A 22,062-nucleotide genomic window follows, 5' to 3' on the forward strand; every position below is an offset into this window, starting at 1 on the left:
CCAACTTTGATATTTTACAAAGCAAATTGAGCGTTGAGTTCTCAGACCTCAGTATATCTTCCTACAGTATATCAATCAACACATCCAATCCACTATGAAAACGCAGCCACTTGATTAAAAACATCTGAAGGAAGAGGTCATAACATGACCAGAGGTTTAGATGGCAAAATGAAGTCTGTCGTCATTAAACGCCATACAAGGGGGTTGTATACTTGTTGCAATTGCAATCTCACTGTGAGAATATTGGCCTGTGCATCTTTTTGACCCTGCTGTTTCAGAAACAGGCAATTACGTCCTCTTGCCATTGCTATAGAGACCTACTCATTCTCAGTCACTTTGGGAGAGACGAGTAAAGCATGACAAGGAAAGTTTTAATGATGACGGCAACAGAAAGTGAACAAAACAAAACAAAAAAAAGCACATTATTTTTATAACGTTGTTTGTTTTAAAGAATGCTCTTTCCCAATCTTTGTTTGTGGTGCTATAGACCTATTACAAAAGATTGCAAGCGAAATGAGGAAGCACACTCAAGTCTTGAAATTGGACTCTCTAGCTCTGTTTCACCAGTTCATTGCTGGGCAAGTCAAAAAAGCCACACGCCCCTCATCAGACCATATGCAACGTCACATCGAAGTATTATGTGAGAGATTTCACAAAAGCATGTGCAGCAATGCAAAGCACCATCCAAGTCTACCTCCTGCACAACACAATGCCAATAACTGTGATAAGTACAGTGTGTAATGTATTCACGTTTTGTTATTTATGAGGCTGAATATTCTGGGCAGATGTGCAGCTACGTAGTGATTGAATTAGCTGTGCTGTGCCTTGTGCTTGACTGTGGGTTAATGTATTAAGTTTTGCTTCAGACACATTTCCCTTCATCCTGACAGAGAGCGCTTCTTCATGCAATCCATCTTGGTTTTATATACTGCACAGTATCTGTCTAAACAGGCTATTGCTCTAATTTGGCATATTTACACAGAGGATGCCAAGTGGGCAAAACTAGCAGGTCAACACTGACCAGCATAAACAGCAGCCAAATGGTGTCTCACATCTGAAATTCCTTCAGTTAAAATGTTACTCTAAGGCAGGTAAACAAAAAAAACCTTCATGATGTTTATTACTTATCTATAAGACTTAACAAGAATGTTCAACATTTAATAAGGCTTCAGTGTTCTTAATTGTCCACATAAGGTCTTTATAAAAGGAAAATATTGTACAAGTAGTTTAGCTCTTTGGTGTGAAACTGGCATTTAGTGAAACACTTGTCAATATTTCAGTCCATTGTAACAGCCTGATATTCTTGTATAATATCATATGAATACTGTATATGAATCATACTAGGCCTTAGCTATCACATTATTCATATGTCATTAACTCTCACAATGAATACCTTAAGTGCATTGAACAGTGCTGTGGAAATGCAATGTGTTGTTGTTATTGTTGCTAACTCTTCATACATGGCTGCTTTAGTGTGCAACACTTTTAACACACATCTGAACAGTTGTTCTTACATTCAGAAATCTTTTGTAAACAACAGGGATTATTCTGCGTCAACAGGTGTGAGGCTACTTATAGGTTGTGTAACAACTAGATTATTATGAGGAACACTGACTTCATGCTATTAAAGCCTATAACTGTGTTTGTATGGACACACCATTTATTAATGTGTATTTGCAAGCCAAGAGGCAATGCTGTGATACCACACAATTGTGCTGCAAGTACAAAGATCAGTCAGCTAAACTTCTTTCTTCTCCCTCCGTATCGAACATTCCCCCGTCCTTCTCAAAATACCGCCACACGCACACACGCGACAAGAGACAAATCGCCGTCTTGAAGTTTATTTTAGCTTCTCACAAGCCTACGAAAGCTCCCCTCTTGTGCCGGGAGATGAGTGGAGGGAGGGGAAGCTGTTTAAATGTTCCCTTTGTGCGCTGAAGGCCCCGAGCTCCGTTTGAGTCGCCGCGCTCGGCGTCACCACGGACTGACGTGTGTGCCGCGTATTGTCATATCAAAGTCGCGACTCAATAGCGAATGTTTGAGGCCTTTCTTGTCTCTGTTCGAGCGCGTTTGCCCTAATGGCAAGGCAGAGTGGAGCCGAGCGTGCGAGATATCGGGTCATTTTGGGTGGTGCTGTGCATTGCTTGTGGAAAAAGGGCAGGGAAATTATGGGAGGGAGCGGGAAAGCTAAGTTGAGAATTTCTTCACGAGCGTTAATGAGTTTTTCTACTAATGGGCCTGTTTTCTTAATCAGACACTACCATTAAAAGATAACTCAAGTCCTTCCTGAATAAACCGTCATATTGTGTGTGCTTTTTTATGGGTTAGGGTTCATAATTTTGCTACATTAAATCTGTAATTCATTCACTTATTCTCACTTAAAATGAGCCAATTTCCCTTTACAAGTGACACATAAAATAACCTCTGTTTCCTCCGATGCACAGTTCTATGTCCACATAAGTCCTGTGGCAGAATGAATGGGGACGACTTATTTTTATAGTATTGCAATCATGTAACCTCTACTCTTCTGTGGTTTTTAGCAGTCAGATTCAGCTTGAATTTAATTAGTGGCACCATTTATTAGTCTGGAGATGTTGAAAGAGCAGCCTCATTATCGGTATAATTTGGGCTTCAAAGTTGGGTCTTTGCCACTGACACCGTTTTGATAACCTTTTGCTCTTATACTGGCTGGCCAACTTATCCAGCTCTCTCAATCGCTCATAAATGGGAGAGTTTCACACAGATTGTTTCTTTCCTCAATGCTCCAAGCGTCTGACGGTATTCTTTCCATTTTGCAATGTCTACATTTCTAATTGCAGTTCAATGCCACCCTTATTGACTTTGAAGATCTGAATGTTAAAATAAAATTCTACTCTTCCTAATCGACATGGCCGTCCTTTTGCTCCCTTTCATTTAGCTCAGCCAAAGAGGAACTGATGAGGACACCAAAGAGGAACTGATGAGGGAGTAAAGCTGAAGAGAAGCTGAAGAAAATGTCTTTGTTTCCTGTCGTCTATTCCCAAACCAGCTTACTAGTTACGCAGGAGTTTGCCTGACTCATTCAAGTGTGTTTGCAGAAGATCAGAGAAATGGCTGCATTATTATTCTCCAGAAGCACCGATGGCAGCCACCGATCATTAGAGGAGTTGGAAAGGCATAAATAAACGGCAAATTACGGAGTAGACAGCAACAGCACTTATTGAAAACAAAGGGAAAAAAACACACGTAATGATCACTTCAGTCTGGAGAGATTTCCATTGTTTTAAATATGTTGCAAATCATTATCCAAGAAACAGAATTCAGGAGATAATTGTTTTAGTGAGTAATTCGCTCTCTCTTTCTATCTCTCTCTCTCTTTCTATATCTCTACAATATTGCATTCATTTCAAATATACTTTCAGTTTGCCAGACTGTTTTGGCTTGTTTGCTTGTTTGCTTGCTCGTTGTTTACCTCTGGAAAGGCGGCCAGGGATGTAGTGTTGGTGTTGGTGTTGGTGTTGGTGTGGGTGTGGGTGTGCGGGTGTGTGTGGGTGCGTGGGCGCTCTGCCCCCCTTGTTGACTCAGTGACATCTGTCCTCACAGGAGGAGAGGTCACGTACGCCGCTGCTTACGGAGGCTATATTTAGCCCCTCCGAATGTCCGTCACAGGGACAGCTATGACCCCTGACTGCCCTCTGCAACACCACTGGGGAAAAAAGCAAGGGCTTTCCGCGTTCTGGAGCTCTGGTCAAGGTGAGCCTGTCCTCTCTAGCCTCTACTGTTGGAGAGCAGTGGCCGCAAGAGGAAGGATTTGTAAAGCAAAAAGTGTTGCTTGGTGTTTATTGCAGCACCTCGGAAGTTAAAAGTTTACACTTGAGCAGTGTCGCCTCCCACTGTCACACAGTGTTGAATGTGTGATATCAACAGACTCCTCCATTCTACTAAGGACATGTTGGTGAATTTGAAAAAAAGAAGGGAAAAAAAACTGCAAGCTATCCGGCAGGGTTTGTACAGTTTCGAGGCAGACACACACTTGGCAGCGACAACGAGCGCGCTGACATTCATCTTCGCAAGGCAGTTGAGTCCGCAGCCGGGAGAATTAAACCCCTTTGCCTTGTTGGTGACACGTCATTGAGCATTGAGTCCATTCATGAAAAGAGCCAAAGCCATTTTGTGAGACAATGCTTCCAGAACTGCTTATCCGGCAAAATGTTCAGTATCCAAAGCAGAAACATATTGAATTGGAAATTACTCTGAACGACTCGACTATATCCACCCTAAGTGGTGGAACAGAACAGATTGTTTAAAAAAAAGTAAAAAGAAATGAGACAAAATGTTTATTGGCACCATTTGAGAGAGGCAGGATGTAACTGAAGCACCATATGCTTCGAACAGGAAAACGCTCCAACAAGACTAGTGCTTCTTTCCGTATTCAGCTTACAGCATAATATTGATGAGCTGGGCGAGTTATCCAATTACGAGAGCACTGTCACAATGAACTGGCTAGTGTGAGGATATTACCATTTATTACTGCGGCTGTAGGGCTCAACTGTAGGCCTACATGTGAGATGGGGGCAGTTGGAACACTGATGCTGTGAAAATGGCAACTGGGATACTACACAAAAGGTTTGTAGCTATTTGTTGACAGAAATGTTATTGGGTTATTGAGGATACTTTTACTTTGCCTGTAAGGCCACATAAATTTACCTATGACTAATCAAAAATGTAATAGAATTCATTGTGTAGCCTACTTCACTGATTCAATGCGATGAATCAAAAAATATAGCTGCTTGTTATTCTATTACAGTGATGTGGCACTCTGAAAGTGGAAAATTGTTGTTTTTTGGGGGGATTTTAACGTTTCCAAAATCATTTTGATGGCACATCACCTCATGACGAACAACATCTCTGCCATTGTCGGAGCGGACCTCTATAGGCGAGAACTGAACTAGCAACTTTCTGAAAAACATATACAGTACATCTCCTGTGCTACTTTAATAGCAGACCACTGTGCAGAGTGATTGGTAGTGAGGGGGAGAACATGCAGATGAATAGAAGCTAGAACAGGGACTCATAGTTTGAACTGATGGTCATCGCATAAAAGCTGCCGAAGCTGCAACTCTTTGGTCTGCTCACCACGTACAGTTGCCATGAAGTTCCTGTCTGATAAAACTTTGATCCTGAAGCAATGACCTGACTATGATCTGGAGCTGAAGCAGAGAAGGCTAAAGATTTCTCAACAACATTTACATAATCCAAGTGAACAACACAGTGCCAATATTACATTTATTTACTGAGACATCCCTCCATGGAGTTTGTTTACACCCAACTGGAGTACACAGCTACACTGACACACCAGCACACAAAGTAAACACTCAAAAAAGTGGGAACCACTTGCTGAGCATAGGTTAGGTAGCCTAATATCTAGATTCAAAGGAGAACCGTTTGAGCGAGGGTATCAGGCTGCAAATGTTGTGCAGGTTTATGGCTTATTATTTTGCATTCAGCAGTGCAAGACTGAAACAAGCTGGTATGCATAGTATAGTAGCAGTTCCCTAATGGTAGATGTAAAAATGATAGCCATGGTGGCTATGCTAGGTGCATATAAATATACTTTATTTATGATTAATATGCAATGTGTCTATTCAAAAACAAGCATACATTCATGTCATGACATGATTTTATGTAGACATTGTCTATCTTTACCCAAAAACTATAACTATATAGGCTAAAGAGACGTTGTCCATCAACAAGAGTTAAGGTAGAAATGCAGACCTTCAGAAGGTGCGGGGTGGGTCACCCATGTGACTCCCTGGAAAGGCCCCTGAAGAAAGAATGAAACTATACTTCTGAATGTAAACTAATATGCTCCAATTCTCTCTCTCTTTCTCTCTCTCTCTCTCTCTCTCTCTCTCACTCTCTCTCTCTTTTTCTCTGCTGACTCAGCGACTGCTTCTGTCCTAATCAGTGTGTTTAGGAAGGCAATTATGCCGAGCCCAAGAATCCCCTATAGGCACAATTACCAGAAGAAAGAGCTTGTTAATCTCCACTTATCGGGTGCGATTCTTCTACATTGAAGGCCAAGCATCAGCATCAGTTTCAGGCCCGCGTGTGTCGAGTGGTGCGGATGTATGATTTCAACTTGCATCAGCAACCTGACTGTTAGTTTTTTTTTCCTTTTTTTTTTTCTTCTCCTCTCACTTTTCGTCCCCAAGACACAATAAGTGCTCTTCGCTTTCTCCCACCTCTGTAGTGCACTTCAAACACGGTCTATTCCCTATCTCTGAAAAATATAAAGATAAGCTGGCCGAGTGTGCAATAACGCTCCCAGGATGCGCTCATCAGTATTTTTTTCCGAAATTGTTTTGAAAGCGTGCCGTGGGTCGCATATTCGTGGTGAAGCCCTGGTCAGCTCGCTGGCAATAAAACCGGACCAATCTCCCCTCTTGTGAGCAGACTTAATGAGTTCATGAAAAAAAAAAGGCTGACTGGGTGTCCCGGAATAGGGAGTTAGCATGTAGACCTGGACCCAAGTGAGTTTGCATCAGCGAAAAAAGCAACTGAGTCTTGGCCTGAAGTTGTCTTTAGGCTTGACCCTCACAGACATCCTGATAAAAAAAAAAGGATGTACGCTAGACAAATTAGGCTCTTGTTCACACCCTATTCGGAAATGCGTGCAGTAAAACTTTAAGGAAAGAAACAATTACTGCTGAGTGTTAATGCTGCTTAGTTTAATCAATTAGGAGAGCACAGAGAGCAACTGCTTTGTGAGGCTGACTACCACTCAAGTTCAAAAAGAGCTTTTATAAAGGCTACTACTGTAGATAAAGCCGTCGTGCAAGTGAACCGTAAGATCTTTCCCTGACCCCATCTTCTGATCCCCTTTACAAATTCATTTAAGGACAGGAACACTTCTGGAAACTTCTAGAATTTTTCTTGTAAAATTGTGTTGAATAGCGTTAAAATGAATGTGCTTATGCCCTGTCGGAACTCAGGAACAGAGTTCTGATTAAGGATTAAGAGCTCTGACAGGGTGCTACTCTGTGATTTAGGATGAATGTAGATAATTCTTATGAAATGTAATTTTTCCCATTTACATTTTTTGTGTGGTAGAACATTAGGTTGTTTCCAAGATATGTCATGCCAGTGAATGCACAGGCAGAAGGCAGAGAAGAGAGGGAAACAGACATCTGTGAGGAGGCATTTTCCAATTATACGTGTGTGATAAATTTGCTCTCTTATGACAAGATTAGAGCGCATGAATGGGGATGTCTGAAAGTTGAATTAGTGGGAATTTATGTCATTTACTTAATCCCGTCTGCCATTAACCGAGGCTGTCTTCAGCAGTAACCATTTGATGGTTGGCAAAACCATCTCATGAACACACACTTTTCCCATGCGTTTCGCCCCACTGGATTACAGGCCAGTGGACAGAACATGCACTGCCTCTACACTGTCAAAGACATTTGAAATGAACGCATTATGCTGATTTATTTCTCGAGAATTGCTCAAAAAGCAATAATTATTCCTGCTGATTGAACGTTGAACTTTTGAAAGTGCACTGTTGCTTTCCATAATTATTATACTGCTTTGCACTGATTTCTCTGTTGATCTTAATTGTCTACTTTTTACTGGCATTAATGGCAATGAAAAAGGGTGAGAAGAAATACATCTATGTACTATTTACCCTCTTTGTCACAGAAAAAGATTATTGACATTGTTCAGAGCAAAACAACTCAAGAAAAAGAAACCTAAGCATATGGAATGCATTAGGATTGAGCTTTAAATTATTTCCTGATTGATATGATTTTATCTAGTAATACATCTGTTTCTTCATCACTCAAAAAATAACATATTTACATTGGCCAAGAAGACATCTAGCAAGACGCTAAGAGATAATGTTCTCTATTATATTATATTCCCCACATTGAAGGCCTATTATATTTATGACAATTCACCATATTATTACAATCTACGGTAAGAACTCTTGAATATCTTTTCTATGTAATGACAGACCAATCTCTTTCCAGTGCCTGACTGTCACATCCCAACTGTAGTGAATGGCTGAAAGACTCATTATGCAGCAACTCTGATTGAGTCATTTCCCTTACCATATTAAAAAAATGTTCAATGTCATGAAATTTTTAACAAGAGGGGCAGAACATGGAGGAGGGGGGGTGACTTTGAAGTAGAAAGTCCTTCTTGAGAGTCGGGGTCTCGCCATTTTCTGACTGTGCAGAGAGATGTCTTTGGGACTTGGGGTTATAAAACGTCTGTAGTTTGATCTCACTCCTCCCCATCTCTCTCTCTCTATCTCTCTCTCTTTCTCTCTCTCTCTTTGCCTCCCTTTCTGCCTATCTCTGTCTGCTTCTCTCTCTCTCCCTCGCTCTCTCCGGTTTTCATACACACATGGAGAAAGGCCTTAGGGGCCTTTTTGTCTCTGCCTCTGAATGCTCCTCTCCTCTCCTTTTCTCTCTGCCACTCTCTCTACCTTTCAGGTGTGCTCATTATCAGCCAAAACAAATAGCTCCTTTATGCTGACGCCCCCCATTTGTTTAAGACAAAGTCATGTAATTAAAATCTAATCAGAGATGGGGAATACATGAATATTTAAGTCTGTTTGGCTTCTGAATCCTAATGAAATGGTAATTTATGAGCGCTGCGGGCCTAATTCTGGCCAGGGAGCAAATTAACTGGATTTCCAGAGATTCCCCAAAGTCATTTCCTGCCTCATTTTTATCCTCAATGTGTTTAACATATGGAAATATGATTAAAACTTCTATTTAAAGCTTACAGTACTGACATATTTGGAGAAACAAGCCTTTGTGAATTCGGAAAGAAGGAATGCATATACAGCGGTGAGGGGGGGGGGGTTCTTTCTCTATCAGGCTTGGCGTTTACTGGGCTTATTATGGCTGGAGGGTGCTCACTTCTAGCCTAGCCAATAGTGCCGAGAGCCACAGTTGTACCACCGGCATCTTAAATGTCAAACGTGATGAAATGAACAAAAGTTAGCGCTTTTACGTAAGCGCCGCCGCAGCTGTAGTGTGAGGGGAGGAAGCAAAGGGTGGCTCCCTTCTGTCATTTTTCACACTGACATTTTTGCGTCTTTGTTCACAGCTCTGATTGGCTTCCACACCTCGTGGCCACACACCTCACACTTGTAGGAGAGAACAATCGCAAAAAGGTAGTCTCGTGTCGTTATTATTGTGTACTTCTCAGCACACCTGAGAGGCGTCTGGGAGGTGGCGAACTGCTAAGTAGTCGATAATGTAATCTTCAAATGTCAAAGCTCTCTGCAGCCCTATAATGCACCTGCTCTTCCAGGAAGCATTTTATTATTGACTGTACAAGACTTCCAGGAAAACAAAAAAAACCTGAATCTTTAGGTTAGATGGTTTTCAGTCCACATCCCATACACATATCACTTTTTCAATACTCCTTAATGACTTTTTAATCTTACCTTCAGGGTGCAGATGTGTTGAGGTCACCCTGCTCCTCTACTGCTTTCTGGGGAAGCTCTCCACACATCTGCCCATTCCCATAACAGAATCCAGTCATACCTCCAGGCACCAGCACCCACACCAGTGCAGTTTTCTGTGGCTGTTGTGAAAGACCGATAAACAAGATCATTACATGTTGTTTGTGTCCAGTTTATTATAACAAAGAGAAAGAGGGGTCCTTATAAACTGTGTCCTTCTCTCTCTACTTTCACCTCCCTTTGCTCTCTCTACCTTCACCTCCTCCTTCTCTCTCTACTTTCACCTCCCTTTGCTCTCTCTACCTTCACCACCTCCTTCTCTCTCTACTTTCACTTCCTCCTTCTCTCTCTTCCTTCACCTCCTCCTTCTCTCTCTTTAGTTACAGCTGAGAAATAGTCCTCCTCTTGTCAAAAGCGAGTTAATTTAAGTCTCGATCTATTCTTCCTTCTTCTAATTTCTCCGAAGGTGGGTTTAGGAGAAACAGAGGACATGTCAATAAGAGCAGGTTCAGGCCTACTTATGAGATAAAGAAAAGACATTTGAGACGATACATTTTCCTTTGGGTAGCTGTCTCTACAGGTTTCATTATTTCAGGAAATCTACTGCATGTGTCTGGGAGTGTGTCTTGACAACAACAAAGAAAACAAAAAAATAATTCCATTGACAAATAATATATCTGGTTGTGTTTGCATAATGTCATATGCTATACTCTTTTCAGTTAAACATGAACAAATGAAATCCAGTCACATAAATGCAGGATGCAACAAATCATTAAAATAAATTAAATGTAACTTAATCAGCGGCTGTTTCCTCTCACTACTTATTAGACCCACTGCTCTGGTCATGGAACCCCACAATGAATCCCCACCATTTTCATTGGGCCACGCTAGCTTTTATTGTAGCCTTTTATGTAGACATGGTGAAGCTTTAAAAGCACCATGTGGATGTGTCGTAACATGCATGTATCTTACACAGGAAATGATGACTGAATGGCTCAATGAAGCTATCAGTAATGGGTTCGGGACATGTACAAGTAACAGCACTTAAAGACTGTCAGGTGAGCCTTAAGGGATCTGTGTGTGTGTGTGTGTGTGTGTGTGTGTGTGTGTGTGTGTGTGTGTGTGTGTGTGTGTGTGTGCGTGCGTGGGTGGGTGCGTGCGTGCGTGCGTGCGTGCGTGTGCACGCGCATGCATGCTTTAGTAAAGACATGAGAATGTGTTGGTTAAAAATAATCATATACTCAAATATAAAAATCAATTGCACCGGTACACACGTACCATACAATAGACGTGTATGTTTTATTTTTTATCTTCTTTTATTTTAAACTGTTTTGTTTGTTAAGGAGAAAGTATATGTGTCTTACACCGTCTCATGACTTTTCTACTGAAACAAACCACAAGCTTATTGATCAACACTATCATTGGCAAATGCTGAGACAGTGTTTTCTTTCTTTTCAGGGACATATACAGACTTAGAACTGTGGTCACACTGCCTGGGCCTGAAAGCAATCAAAGTCATGCAAATCTCATTTTAACTCAGCATGTCAATTATTAATTCAAAATGAGGTGTGAAATTTGATTACAGTAGTGAGAAAAGTGGGATGCTGTCAAAATGAGACTTAGTCGCCTCCAGTCCTTGTGACTGTGAAATTGTATCCTGAGGGCCTCATTCAGTTTATGTGTCAGGACTTTCCATTTTTCTCGACAAGGACACAAGGATCCTTCACACAGGAAATGCCACCAATTTTAGGTCAGGTGGATTTTTGAACAAAGACAATGTCACCTTTCCATCTTTGGTGGAATAATTAAAATATAATGAGGAAGATATTAAAATTGCTGCGCTACACGAGACTGTCAAATGCAATCCTTCAGGAAGGGGGATTGGACATTGCCATCAGATCCATTAACTTTGTGGTAGGCTGTATGGAAGCTTTTGGGATTTGTGTAAGAGTGTGTGCCTATAATGACACAAAAAAAACTACTTGCAAAGGGGAAAAAAACTATCCCACCACATGATTTTTCGATCATACATCTTGAATTTTCCCTAGGGATCAATAAAGTATCTATCTATCTAAATGTATCTGTGACCATCTAAATTAGATAAAACGGACTAAATTCTGGCAACTTTACAAACTTGCTAGAGGTGATTTCAAATGACTAATGAAACAAGCCACTTCAAGTAGCTCACTGATTGATACTATAGACATACACAATACCCTGTGATTTTCTGTTTTACATGCAATGTGCACTCAGCTGGCAAAGAATATTGCGCAGTACCAGGCCACTGATCACATAATAGCTTGATTGAGATGCAGAGGTTATAGTCATCTGAAGTCTATCTAAGAAGTCTGTGCGTAATAAAAACTCGCATATAATAGGCCTAAAGACTCAAAGCACTGCTTTTGAAGGGAGCCGTCAGTCAACTTTTTGTCTGGTTTCTTGTATGAACTATGGACTCATTAAAGCCATTCCTTATGTCTTCAGAGATACGTAGATGCTTGCATTTTACACCCTGACTGTCAAGATTTACCTTTTTTTCAGGTTTGCTTCCATGTTAGAATAGATTTAGCAGATATTTCAGGATGTGCATGAAACCTACTGCAATATGGGTCTAACTAGTGGAATTGTGCATGAGCAGACTTCACTCAGTTTCTTTTTTTTAGAGATGGGCCAAAATGATAACTGATAAGAAAGAAGAAAAAAGGCTACACTTTGCATTCAAATGTATTTAACACTTTTCTCAGTGTTAAATGCTTTAACACCTACACTTCCATGCCATCTCTGTACAATACTGTGTACTGTTGACATTACTGATTTTACTGGCTACATTAGCCCACATGCACAACCCCTCCCTCCATCCCCTTAACTGGACTGTGGTCTAACTTCACACTTGTCCAATGGCTGATACCTTCAACAAACATATCCTTGCACTGCTGCTATTCATGGGTTTCATCAGGTCCCTTTGCACAGGTGTATTAATCAAGCACCATGCAGTCTGCATTGATAATCAAGGTGCTTGATTTTATACACCTGTGGAAAAGGACCTGATGAAACCCATGAATAACTCTTATGTTATGTTTACTTCATACTGTATTTGACTAATGACTGATGACTGTACCCTTACCTAACTTATCTTTGCACTGCTGCTATAATACTTATATTACTATGTTGCTTTTCTCTTATTCATCCATATATTTATTACAGTCATATTACTATGCTTTCATTTTTTATTGTCCATATGTAATTTGCTGGTCACTAGACTTAGAACCTTGCACTGTTGCACTGTTGGACTTATTTGTACCACCTTGACACACACCTCATACTGGATCAGAGTATCATTCCGTACATTCATGTGCATCTTTATCTTTACTGTTCTTTTTAGTCATGTTGATTTTATCATCCTGTTTACATACGTGCGTGTGGTGCGTGTGGTGTCTTAACCTGCTGGGACCTTACATTTCAGTATCTCTCTATCCCTAACTGTCTTTTTTTCTACTTTCTAACTGGTGGAAAACATGGCAATGACATAAATCAAATCAACCCTCAGCTAGTATCCCCCTCTGGCCACCATCTGTCCCTGTGAAGGAAGACGCACATGACGTGGCTGAGAAAGATGTTGCTCGAAAGATGAGCGGTAAACACACCAAGTCTGGAGATAATGTGGCTCACTATTAATACCAAAGACATCAGACAGACTTTGTGCTAAAATAATATAAAACACAACTTTGATAATAGGGGAGGGTAACATTATAAGTTAGTGTGTTCTCCATTCTGAACATCTTAGGCAGGTTTACCTTTTACTGTGGGCCTACTTAGCCTAACATTTTGCTTAATCAAAGTTGCCCTGAATGACATTAGAATCAAATACTTTGGTACCCATAATAAAACAAGGATATCACTTTAAATATTTGCATATCTTATTAATTACGCTGATATAAAACCCCTCTTCATTTTATCTAGAAGTTAGAGTCTAAGTGAAGAAATCATTTCGTTTTTGATGGCACACTACTGCCCTCTGTTGTACTATAAGTGGGTGCTCTTCACAAGTCTACTGCTCATCCCAGTGTGGCCTATTACGATATGCCAATGATAATAACACATGCACCTTTTCACAAACACAAAAGAGTGGAAGAGTGGAGTTCAGAGAATGATCAGCTACAGCCGCAATCAATAGCTATTTTTTACACGTTAAAGGCTATAGGCTATTCTTTGCTCGGCTATTGTATTTCTCTCAAGTTGCCTATGCGGGTGTATAGTCTAATGAATTCTAACACTATCGGGTAATATTAATTTCATTGCAGCCTATAAAGGCCATTATGCAAAAATATTTTTACAACTGCCATGAAATGATCGAAATCAATGAACGGGTGGCAGGCATGCCAAATGAATCCAAAACAGCACTTCAGAATCAAAGTTTTTTTGCTTTTATCATCTACATCACTGTAATTGGAGAGTTCCTTCCATTATCTTCCGTTTTCAACCACAGAAGCCATTTTGGGTATCGATGCCGACAATCGCATGTTCATTAGGGTAATACGAGGCGCACAAAAGATACAGAAATTAATCACCAGTTGCACGCAGTCTATTTCTGGAAGGCCGTCGTCTCTTGCTTACCGGCAGCGGCAGGCTCGGAGAAGAACACAACACCACCGAGCACATAGGCTATCATTGCGTGTGGAACAATAATCACCGGGTTTCAAATGCCAGAGTTACACTCAGGCGGGCGGGATCTGCGTAATTTCCAAAAGTGAGTTTTAAGTGCTCGGTTACTTTGAGGCTTTGTTGGTTTAGTCGCTAAAAGACCGAAGAGAGGAACATATTAATAATGAAAAAGGACCCCCCCCCCATCTATGGATAGCCTAGGCCATAGGCTACTCAAAATGTTTTATCCACCTTTGGATAGATTCTAAGATTCAGAACCCAATTGGAGTTCTCTAGCCCAATTAACAACACATCCAAAAAAACATGAATAAAATTCCATCTCAAATGCACTTTGCAGTCTATAACCTTCTCTAACTCTTTAAGTGCTGCTGTCAAACACACTGAAGGTCACACACGGGCAACAGACAAGAAAAGGATGCAAGCGAATCATTCTGAAGGTTGCTCCTGAAAGGCGCGTTTGCACTTTGTACAGGAAGAGGCTTGATCAGCTTGACACCTCAAGGGAGCCTAGAGGAAGGGGTGCGCCTGAGGGTGAGAGGGGGGCGGACGCTAAAATCCGACCTGACTGAATTAATAACATTTTTAAAGATTCAGATGACACGGCGTGCAGTGCGCTGGGCGATTCGCTCTGTCGAAACGGCGACTGTTCCGTCACTCTTGCGTAAGCTCTTTCACTTATGAAGGCTTGATGTGCCAAAGAGGGAATACGTTTGAATTGTTTACTATGCCATCTAGTGGATGCAATTGAAATATCTACACTGTACGTGAAATAACTGATCTTAAGTTGGCAGTATACATGCAATTTAGGTGAAGCGAAAATACATCACAGGCAAATCTGTAGCACATAGCCTATTTGCCACAATAGACTTTAAATCAATGCCACACTACACTTGTCAGGAAATGAAAATACAGCTGCATAAAGCACCAAAACCCATGGTGAGACTTTAGTTTAGTTTAAGGGAAACTTCAGAACATGTTGTCAGTGCAACATCTAACAGAAGAGGAGATCAAAGAGATCAAGTTCTTAAAAGTTTTAAATTACATAATTAGCATATGTTTCTGATTGAAAAATAGGTGTATATGGTATGAATCAAAACCCCGTAGCTTTACTACAACCTCTAATATTAATGCTATTAATAAACCTAATTAGGCTTACAATGCCATGATTATACTGTCTGTTGGACACAGCATAGCATATTATCATCTGATATTGTAATACACTACTTAATACCACTTTCACAAGCGCTAATATCTTATGAAAACCATGACCAAACCCAAGTTACAGGATCCTCTCTACAATTCACCACACTCGGCCTCATCCCCTCACTATAGTGTACTGCAGTTGCAGATACAGTACACTGCTCTGGTTCTTGGGTGAGCAGCGCAGCAGATATTGATCACTCGGAACAGAAATAAGATACCAAGATGGTGACTATTTTTTTTAATATATATTCTTTTCCAACAAATAATAATGTACAAGACGCTTCAACACATTTCTTGGCCCAGTGAATCTGAGACACAGGTGTTTAAGTGGTGCGGACTTTGTCTGACCATGGTATTCCAGCACGAGTGCCTTGCTTGCACCGATGGTACTGTGCGATTCACAAAATGGCCTCTTCTGCTGGTTTATTCTGCTGCTGCTCACTTGAACAGGATGTTCTTGTCTCCCATGTCTGCGTTGTAGCCCTCTGCGTAACTCTTTCCAGGAAGCTGAGGAACAGAGGGGAAGAGCATTTTTTTTGTTGTTGAAAATCATTAACATTTCATATGTTTGTTAGAGAACAAGCACTGGTTGGTTGGTTGGTTGGTTGGTTGGTGTGACACAAATGGGAGTGGATCATATTATCTGGCTTCTCGTCATGAGCACACAACATGGCTAGACAAGCCAGATGCATTTTTTATGTTCTTCAGCAGAGTGAACTCTTGAACTAAAATCTCTGTAAGCCTAAAATGTCAGCTGATAAACAAGCTGCCGAAACGAGTCATGGTCTGTGCTTTGCCTCCTCCTCACTAACCATCCCATAATAATTATTGTGGCTTGGGATGGGCCAGGCTATCTGTTTATTCATTCATTCGTTTTTTGAGCTGATGCTAACATCCAAAAGCAACCTACAGACATCAATTATTACAGGGCCAGTTTGCTCAGTTACGCTGTTCGCACAGAGATCCCTGGCGACCAAAAACCTTACTTTATCTGTGAAACTCGAGCGGCAGAGGAGAGAGTCTACTCAAGAGCCTGATGAAACCTGACAAAGGCCCGCACCCTTTGTGACGCCACTAGCACACGTCTAAGACAACAATCACAGAGCTAATGGCCCTCTGCAAAACCACTGACAAAGAGAAGATCATAAATCACTCAAGTGAAACAAGCGCTCACCTACAATGCCTTACCAGCACAGACACACACACTGACTCATGTACACGGTCTACTGAGGGCCCAAAGCCCTGAGGCTTTTGTGGACAAGGGGTTTCCGATATTAAATTGGAAATTGACATGCAACTATGTGTACTGAAGGAAACACTTTTGAGAGGAATCTTTTGCCCAGAGCGAAAATGACAGGATTTGAGAAATATTCAGTTGATTTAAGTAACTGACTTTCGAAACCCTGATTAAAAACAACAAAGAATTAACACCGAAGAATTTACTGTGACATTTTCTATAAACAATTTAGAACATTAACGGCAGTGAATTATACCACAGCACTGATTATGTTTTTGACATACAACAAAATCAAAATCCCTATATAACATAGTCTTTAAAGTTTTCATTAAACAATAAAGTCATCAGTACAAGACAAACTGGAACAAACACGAAAGAGTCCTCTTCACCCACCTCATCACTTCAAGGTGAAGGTCAAACTTACCGATTGATACGCGTAGTATGTGCTATCCACATTGTGAGCGCTGACCGTGATCTCGGGCAGGTAGCGAGCAATACAAGTCAGGTTAGCCACCATCTGTTTGTCCTGCACCCTACAGTGGTCAGCGGGAAAGAAAGGGCAGCTCAGAATGGCCTGCTCCACATCATGCACCACATTATGTTTTCCTCGGGGTTTGCTTGTTTGTCTGTCTGTTGTGTTTTCGCTTGGCGGAGGTCTGCACTCTCTGAGTGCTTTTCTAGTTACACAATAGGAACTACTCTAAATGTATCACATGTATCTTGCAACTCAGAGGTCTCGTATAGATATTTACAGTATCTTCGCAACTAGGCATGGTCAGCTACAGAAAAAATGCATATTAAGTTCTCTCTCTACAATCACTGCACATACCCACACAGATGCATGATGTAAGACAACATTAATTTAGTTCCGTACAAGTTTAATTAAATTAGAAAGTAAATCTAAGATAGAGGCAGATAACACTGGGTTGACACAGAGAAATACTTACAAAAGTCTCATGTGATGGTAGTTGACATTGTCCTGCTCAGCCCAATCCCCTTTCTCAAACTTCAGATACTCAATGTCGTCAAGAACCTAAAGACAAGAGTATATGCACTTACAGTATTCACACTGTTGCATCTGAATCAATATTACACAAAAACATCCAGCTGCACACGGAATCCCTTACCTTCACAATATCCAGGCCCTGTGTGGCGTCATAGGCCAGAACTTCTGCTTTCTCACTGAATTCAAAACGGAACATTAGAAACAAAAACACGGAACCATCTGGCCGTATAGTAATCTCTCATATTGCATGTCAATACAGCACCACAGTGATTTACAAAAGAGAGCTGATGGATATTACCTGATGCTAGGCAAAAAGGTCTTTTTGTATGCCTCCTCAATGCTCTTCAGGTATGGCAAGGGCACATCCTGCAAATGACAAAATTCAAATGGGAGTAAGTGCATGTTCACGGTCATGCATTGTACGCAACTCCTTGTGTGATTGCGCAGTCCAAAATGACGCTTCTGATGCACCAAATCAATTTGCATTACTTATTAGAAAAAGGTTATTTTTGACATTAAATTCACAGTCAACAGCAATTACAACAATAACACCACATTACATTTATATAGCGAATGTGTGATTTTCAGAGAGAGCCGGCTTTATACCAATTTCAATTGGAATCTTAGTTAGAACGTGCATTGCATGCGCTTAAATAAAAAATAATAATTGAAGGCCTTGTCTTGAAGGACCCAACTACCCTACTACACCACATACATTATTGCAAAGCAGGGGACTCACACACCTGGCCAGAAGCCTTTAGTTTCTTCTGCACCTCCTCTGCAGGCAGGTCCACATAGATAACCAAGTGAGGTTGCAAGAACTCACAGATGCTGATCTCCTTGATCTCATCGTAGTGATCCACACCTAGAACACAAACACCCGGCCGTCACCCTCATTCAGGTTGTAAAGCATCATGATGATGATCAGTTACTATTGGGTTATCCCTGCGTTATTGCTATCCATTTGATTCCATTACCATACAGTCAGCTTCTTCTACATTGTTTAAGAGTAATCTCAAAGATTTCTCTTTTAATGGAGACACATTATATTAATCTAGTCTTGTCTTGATCCATTTAAAGGAAACCCTGCGCTTGATGTTCATAAAGCCTTAAAGCAACACTAAAGCACTTTTCCTCTGTCGCACAGACGCTATTTGTTTATCCAGCAAATAACAGACAAGGTAGAATATGTTGCATGATTTTATTAAAGTATGATATATTGCGACATCGAAGCAAGTCAAATTTGTAGTTTCTGATGTCTCATTTCATCGAACTACAGATACACTACCCCACCTCGTAAAGTTACATAGTGCGGTTATAGCTGATAGAGGGCCGCGAAGTGAAAGCAGAAGACACGTTCACCCTGTTACGAGCTGATGAACCACTGAAATGATTTTGGAAACATTATTTTACGTTTATGTACGAAAAACTCTTTAGTGTTGTTGCTTTAACTTGATCATTTTACAGAAGCTACTCAGGGGTGCGTTTCCCAAAACCATAGTTGCTAACCTGTTAGCAACTTAGTTGGTTGGCAATGGGAAACTGCATTGAAACCAACTAAGTTGCTAACTTGGTTAGCAACTATGGTTTTGGGAAACCCGGCCCAGCTCTGCACATGGGGGAGACCAAGAGGCCATGTACTTACACTGTTTCCTGATGTATCCCTGTTTCCGCATGGCCTCCACAAACACCACGTCACTGAAAGGAGAGCGCTCCAAAACGACCCCTTGGCCTACAATGACAAAAGTGAGTGAGACTACAAACACGCAAAATCACAAAGTAATCTCACAAGTACAACATACCACTCATCTTCGACGTTGAACTGTCTGCACTAAGCAAAGAGGACAAACTACAACATCTCTGGGATTTACCTGTGCTGAGCAGGTGCTCCATTGCATCTGCGTACTGCAACACCCGCATCTGATACATCCAGCACTGGAGGCGATAGGAGTTGCCATCTTTTGCCTTGGGGTCCTTGTAGAACTTCTCCAGGCTACAGTTCCCATTGAATCTGGCCTCCAGTGGAACCTTCTCCTTGTTCATTCGGTCCAGATAGTGAATGTCAGCCTCAGGCATGTACAGCATGCCTTTAAGGTACAAACAATGACTCAAAGTTTACTACATCCCATCACATACCATGAGTATCAATGCATGAAATAACATCTATTAATATAATGAGTAGGCCTATTACTGTACTACTAGCAAGTATACCTGCTAATTTATTCAATCAATTGATGACTAAATGTAAGTCACTAAACAATTTCAATACAAATTTGAATTATGTGTCCTTACCCAACTTCTCCGCAAGTTGTTGCGCTAAGGCCCCTTTTCCTGAAGCCAAGTTGCCATCGACAGTGATGATTTTGCTGTTGTTGGTAAACTTGGAGAGTGTCCTCTCACCCATTAAGTAAGCCAACATGCCATATTCCAGGTTGTTTACGGTACTTGTGTGGACTCCTGCCTAAAAAAATTCAATAGTGACACATTGAACTCAGTAATACTATAGACAGGAACTGTTTTACAGATTCACTTGACAGTTGACAACACCTTTAACATCCAGTAAGTAATTTGATGTATTGTATATGCTGCGCTAAAAATCACAACTAAGGGCACGTCGTGATCATTTCGGGCACATCCTAAAACGCTTAACGTGAAAAATGCTTAATGTGAAAAAGCTTAACGTAGCTTAATGTTCAAAAACAACGATCAATCATCACCAAACTTGTCATTAACATCACTTGTCATACACACTACGACCTCACAAAATATCAAAACTGAAACCCCAATATTATGGACGTAGACGGCGTTAAGCTTTTTTGTTTACATAGGCGTCTATGGGAAGGAAAACGCTTACCGTAGCTTAATGTCAGATAACAGCGAGCAATCAGCATCAAACTTCTCTTGGACATCTCTAGACCTACCATGATCCCACCTCTGTGAAAATCAAAGCTGAAATCCCATTTTTGTAGGCACAGGCGACATTACGCTATGTTAAGCCCAATTCCTATATTGGCCTAGACCGCAATGAATGAATAGCTTAATGTGGACATCTTCGAACCTAGGACTACGGTTTTCATTTTTTTGACAGCTGTCTGTGTTGGTAAAAAGTAGGCCAATGTCTGAGCTGAATTTGGTGACGATTGGTATATGTTTTCTGACAGTAATATACGTTAAGCCTTTTCTCTATAATGGGTGCCTATGTAGAGAAAAAAGTTTAATGTTGACTGTGCCTACAAAAATGGGATTTCGGCTTTGATATTTTGTGAGGTCGTAGTGTGTATGACAAGTGATGTTCATGACAAGTTTGGTGATGATTGATGGTTGTTTTTGAACATTAAGCTACGTTAAGCTTTTTCACGTTAAGCGTTTTAGGATGTGCCTCATTTCGGACCATATCATTTACCGGTATGCATAACATTACAATTGCTAAGAGAAAATGAGAACATACAAAACCAGTCGGTTGTCAAGTAGCCTACACGTCGTCAACCAAAAGCCCCAAGTGTCCCACTAAAGTTAGGTTATCTGAGGTGACGTTAACGTTATAGGACACATCGCTAACGTGGCTAAATCGTTGTTATTTATGCACTTTTAAGCATTTCCGGCAACAATTGAAGATGTCAATTAACGAAGGACTAAGGAAAGCCTCTTCATTTCGGGGATAGAAGGATAGAAAAATAGTAAATAACGTATGTAATCTTCATTATTTAGCTAGTTCCCAAACAAGCTAAGCTAACTAATGAGCAGTTGTTTGGGTGCCCTTGCTGCCATGTTAAGGTCGATAGACAGCTCTGACGGTAATAAATCCAAATCAGATGACAAATATACCTTCTGTATATGTCCTCTTGCCTTGAGAGCAGCTGTACCTGACGGTACAAACAGGCGGATCACCCGTAAAGCCATTACTAAAATTCACAAATCTCCCTGACCCCCAATGTCGGAGACTGAGGATGGCTTTCCAGATTTGTGTCGCTTGAAAATGACGACACAGGGAGTCCTTGGCGCCCGACTGAAATAGCCTACAACAGCCTCCATCCCCATTAACTGTTTCTGATTTTGATGATTATTTTAAAGATTTTGTTGCATGTAGGCCTAGTAGGCTACAGTATATCATGCAAACATTTCGTTTAACTCCACACACACACGCACACGCACACGCACACGCACACGCACACACACACACACAAAATAAAATACTGATTAATGTGAAAAAATAAAATGAAAATAAATGCAAATATGAAACATGTTTAAATACCTTAAAAATACGTTTTTCACACTGAATGACACATGTGGTTTGCTATCAATGGTAGGCTATTCGTTTGAGTGGTAACATAATGCCCACCAGATGGGGCCAATGAGCTATTCAGTAGGGTACACCAGCTTTGGTTCATGAAGAGTTTAATTTTCAAAAAAGTCGATTAATTTCAATGATTAATCCATTTGATTTGCCAGTTTCAGGTCGGACACGATGGAGCCTTTTGAAACCGTAATCAGAAT

At 40.8% G+C, this 22,062-nt stretch overlaps 1 protein-coding gene across 1 annotated transcript; it reads right to left on the bottom strand.

Moving 5' to 3' along the window:
* Positions 1-15,548: 15,548 nt before the first annotated feature.
* ndufa10 (NADH:ubiquinone oxidoreductase subunit A10) lies at positions 15,549-21,552 on the bottom strand. The gene is made up of 10 exons (XM_062534429.1): positions 21,394-21,552; positions 19,861-20,029; positions 19,440-19,655; positions 19,214-19,300; positions 18,312-18,433; positions 17,867-17,934; positions 17,690-17,744; positions 17,510-17,595; positions 16,987-17,095; positions 15,549-15,832 (listed from the first exon to the last, which is right to left on the bottom strand). Exons 1-10 carry the CDS (start codon positions 21,466-21,468, stop codon positions 15,764-15,766), a joined length of 1,056 nt encoding a protein of 351 aa, XP_062390413.1. The 5' UTR covers positions 21,469-21,552; the 3' UTR covers positions 15,549-15,763.
* Between the last annotated feature and the right edge of the window lie 510 nt (positions 21,553-22,062).

This window comes from Sardina pilchardus, chromosome 4 (assembly GCF_963854185.1).
Source record: "Sardina pilchardus chromosome 4, fSarPil1.1, whole genome shotgun sequence".
Lineage (NCBI taxonomy): Eukaryota > Metazoa > Chordata > Actinopteri > Clupeiformes > Clupeidae > Sardina > Sardina pilchardus.